The sequence below is a fragment of the Cynara cardunculus genome (assembly GCF_001531365.2).
Source record: "Cynara cardunculus var. scolymus isolate 2C chromosome LG 3, CcrdV1, whole genome shotgun sequence".
Classification (NCBI taxonomy): domain Eukaryota; kingdom Viridiplantae; phylum Streptophyta; class Magnoliopsida; order Asterales; family Asteraceae; genus Cynara; species Cynara cardunculus.
Genome location: NC_037530.1, coordinates 33,487,856 through 33,491,814, shown reverse-complemented (window position 1 = coordinate 33,491,814; position 3,959 = coordinate 33,487,856). Strand labels below are relative to the sequence as shown.

Sequence of the window (3,959 nt, the reverse complement as noted above, 5' to 3'; positions counted from 1 at the left end):
CGAAAATCATCATCTTAAGATTTAAGGTTGATAACAAAGACACCAAGATCCAAAGCCTTAGGCGAAAATCATCATCTTAAGATTTAAGGGTGTTCGATATGAATGAGGTATTAATCAATAATTAATGAGATTAGAAATAAATAAATAAATAAACAGTTTGATTGTATATAATATAATCAGTTCATTCTTTTACAAGGTCAAATTTTCATTCCAAATTAAACTGAAAGGAATAAAAATTCATTCTCTGTCATTTTCATTTCCAAATAGTCCCTAAAGTCATCATATTTATCTGTATTTTCAAAATTCAAAACAACAAATTCATTAAATATGTTTGTTTTTCAATTATTTTCTTAAAACCCTACCCATTTTTATAACATCTTATTTCAAGGAACCAATTTCCGAATTTTTGTTTTCGCTGGGGACGTGAATTTGATCACCGAGTCCCGTAAATAAGACGTTTTAAAAGCTGCTTCTTTAAAACGAAAGTTTTTAGAAAACTTAGAATATGAATAAAATCAAAGATGATTTCATTTTAATTATTGTGATTTATAAAAATAAATAATAATAATAATAAACACAACTAATAAAGATTTTGATCTCTTCATTCCTCCTACCAAATCTTATTATCTTAGAGTAATGTTAATTTTGATCTTGCAGATATCAAGTATCATTTCATTTTGGGTCTCATTAGAAGAACAGATACCAAAAGCGAAAACCAACACCATCATTACAGACGTAAGAAAAGTTTCGTTAATATGATTTTCAGAATATTTATAAAAAGAAGAAGAAGGTATTGATATGGATTGTATTTGTAACCATTGAAATTGGTCTGCCAATAACCACAAAGATAGAGAAAGAAGGGGATGAATTTGTTGAACATGCCCAACAGCCCAAGTGACAACCTAATGCCCACTTCAAACTTTTCTATTTTATTTTTCATTAACTGGATATCCAACCTACTATGCGAACCGATTAATCCCGGGACAATCACCTGCTTTGTAGGTAGCTTGGAGTCACCGTATTTGAACCTTCGTGGCCATAAGTGGATTTTTGTTCATCCTTAGATTTGAATATGGGACTTCCAGACATTTTTGACATTTAAAGCCAAGTTCAACCAATCAGTCACCATCCTTGTGGTTCACTTCACGTTTCTTAGGTGTCAATTGAACATAATATTGAATTACTAATAAAAAAATGGATATTGAATAATTGTTTTTAATATATGGATTGGATCAAGTCAAGTTAACTTGTCAACTCTTTGATTCATATTTTTAAACTTAATAAATAGTTAATGTGTTATACATATTCAAACTTGTATAATTAATGTATTAATCAAACATTAAGTTAACTTTAAGATGTTGTAAACATTTTGAATAACTTTTAGATATGATAAGTGGGTTTGGCAATAAAAAATGGTTGGAGAATTGAGTCGGGCTTGTGTTAGATGTGATGATAGTTGTGGCCGGTGATCCCTTAGGTAGCGTTTGGTACGTAGACTGGATGAGACAAAATTGGACTGGGTAGGACATTACGTTTGGTATGATTAGAATATGACTGGACTAATTGTCTCTCTTGCGTTTGGTAAGCTGAACATGACAAGACAAAACTGTTAGAATGACCAGAATGCCCCTGAATGCTATTTAATATCATATGATAATTGTAAATGGTACAAATCAACCAAAATAATTTAAATAATTTTATCTATAATATTTAAGCTGCAGTTTTTAAATATGTATACATGCAGAAACCATGGGTTTGGCATTCTTATAAATAATAAAATATAGCCATATAGTAGAAAATGAACTGTCAGAACCCTTATCATTTAGATAGTGGAACTGCAAATATTGGGGAAGTGATTGTGGAATCCAAAATCATGGAAGTGAAGATGGAGGAGGAATAGATAACCATGAAAAAAGAGAAGATGGAGGCTCCTCCTTTCGTTGATTCAGATTGTGGAATCGATAATCATGGAAGATTGAGGAGAAATCGTACTTGGAATGGAGGCTGGAATCGAGTTCGAGCTTGTGGAATGGAGGGTTTCGAGTTCTACAACGGAGGCTAAAATCGATAAGCTGGAAGATGAAGGAAGAGGATGCGATGGAATTAGGTTTTGTATTTGAAATCAAATAATAAGGATAATATTGTAATTTCAAGTTTAGTCCCATGTTATTCAACATTTTTTTGGTGGAAACGAAAAACTCAAGAATAGTCCCATGAAATCTCACTTTTGTCCCATGATACACCAAACATGAGACTATTTATTTTTGTCCCGTCCCGTCCCACCAGTCTACGTACCAAACGCACTCTTAAGACTAAAAGCTGACATTTTTATAGCTTCAAACGTACACATAACAATATGCGAGACTAAATTTCTCTTCCCGATTGCACCTAAATTTCTTCTTGATTATTCTAAATGAGCTAACGAAATTTCATAAAAATTAAACATTCAAATGGTTTTTTTTACATTATAGGAATTGATAAGAACTAAGGGGCCGTTTACCAAACGCTTACTTGGGTAAGTGAATACCAAAAGTCCTATTATGTTACCGGATGAATATGTTAAGGACCAAGAATCTTACCCGGTAAAAGTGAGCCAAGGACCAAGAGTCTTACCCGGTAAATGAGGGCGATATAAATATTATATACTTCAAAAAAAAAAAAGTGAGGGCGATGACTCTTACCATGGTAAGCGCTTACCGAGTAAATTGTTGCATACGATACCGTTTTGGTGGACTAAAATCTTACTGGATAAGTCAATAATAATGTTAAATTTTACATGTAAGCACTTATACCGGATAAGTGTTTGGTAAACAATCCCAAAAAAATAAATATATGACTTTATATACATATAATTAATATAAAAAAATCATATACACATAAATATCATATATAAACAAAACCAGATTAGTTAAATCAAAATTCTAACTCTCAAATCAAATATAATTCCTTGACTTGAAAGTCATTACCCCCATTATGGATTACTTTAATTTATTGACCTTACCAACAAATGACACGGAAAAATCACCAAAAAGTGTTATTTTCTAACAAATAATAATTGTCGTTTTTTCTTTGTTAGATGAAAGTAGTAATGGTTAAAAAACGGTCATGGACAGGCCGGGACGGCCTCAACAGTGCCGGTCATAACCGGTCCCGGTCAAAAATGAAGAGCCCGGTTAAGATGAAGTATAACCGGTTATAATGAGCCGGTCCCTGTCCCGACCATTAAAATATATATATATATATATATATATATATTTCAAGTATTTCCTCACTTTTTGTAATGAAACTTGTTTACAAGTGTTTCATAACTTAAAGTGCAACTTTTCTTATTTTATTATTTGCTAGTATTTTCTTTTACTTTATATCAACTCTTTTAGAATAGTTTTAATTTACAATATTTAGTTTTCTGTATTTTAATTTTCAGTATTTAATTTATAGTCTTTTACTTTCCAGTACTTTAATTACTGCACTTTACATTTCTGCATTTTACCTTTCTGTAATTTACATTCCAGCAATTAAATTTCAGTCATTTATATTCCAGTATTTTAATTTCCAGTAATTTAATTTCTGCAATTTACTTTCCCGTATAAGTATTTATTTTTCAGTCTTTACATCATTCGCAAGAATAAACAGAGTGACGATGGGCTAAACACCAAAGCCGATGTGAAAGTACAGAGGTGTCTTATTAACATTATAGTCTAATTATTCTTTTCAGATGATTAATATTTTATTGAAGATTATATTAAATTAATTGACAACTAATTTTATGTATGAAAATGCATTAACTTTCAAAGTTAAGATAAATAAGAAAACCTGAGGTAATAGAAGAAGACCACTACTAGAAAACCAGGTATCAGCGACGACTATCAGCGAGGGAAAATTTCCCTCGCAGATCAGCGAGGGATCAGCGAGGGAAATGACAAAAAACACATTCCCTCGCTGATCCCTCGCTGATCTGC

General features: G+C 31.5%; 1 protein-coding gene across 1 annotated transcript in view; it reads left to right on the top strand.

Moving 5' to 3' along the window:
• Positions 1 to 1,997: 1,997 nt before the first annotated feature.
• Positions 1,998 to 3,959, top strand: part of LOC112509180 (uncharacterized protein At5g50100, chloroplastic-like) — a 5,570-nt gene continuing 3,608 nt past the window's right edge. Inside the window, exon 1 of the mRNA XM_025114035.1 lies at positions 1,998 to 2,107. Within this exon, the coding sequence (XP_024969803.1) occupies positions 1,998 to 2,107 (110 nt within the window). The remainder of the gene's footprint in view (positions 2,108 to 3,959) is intronic.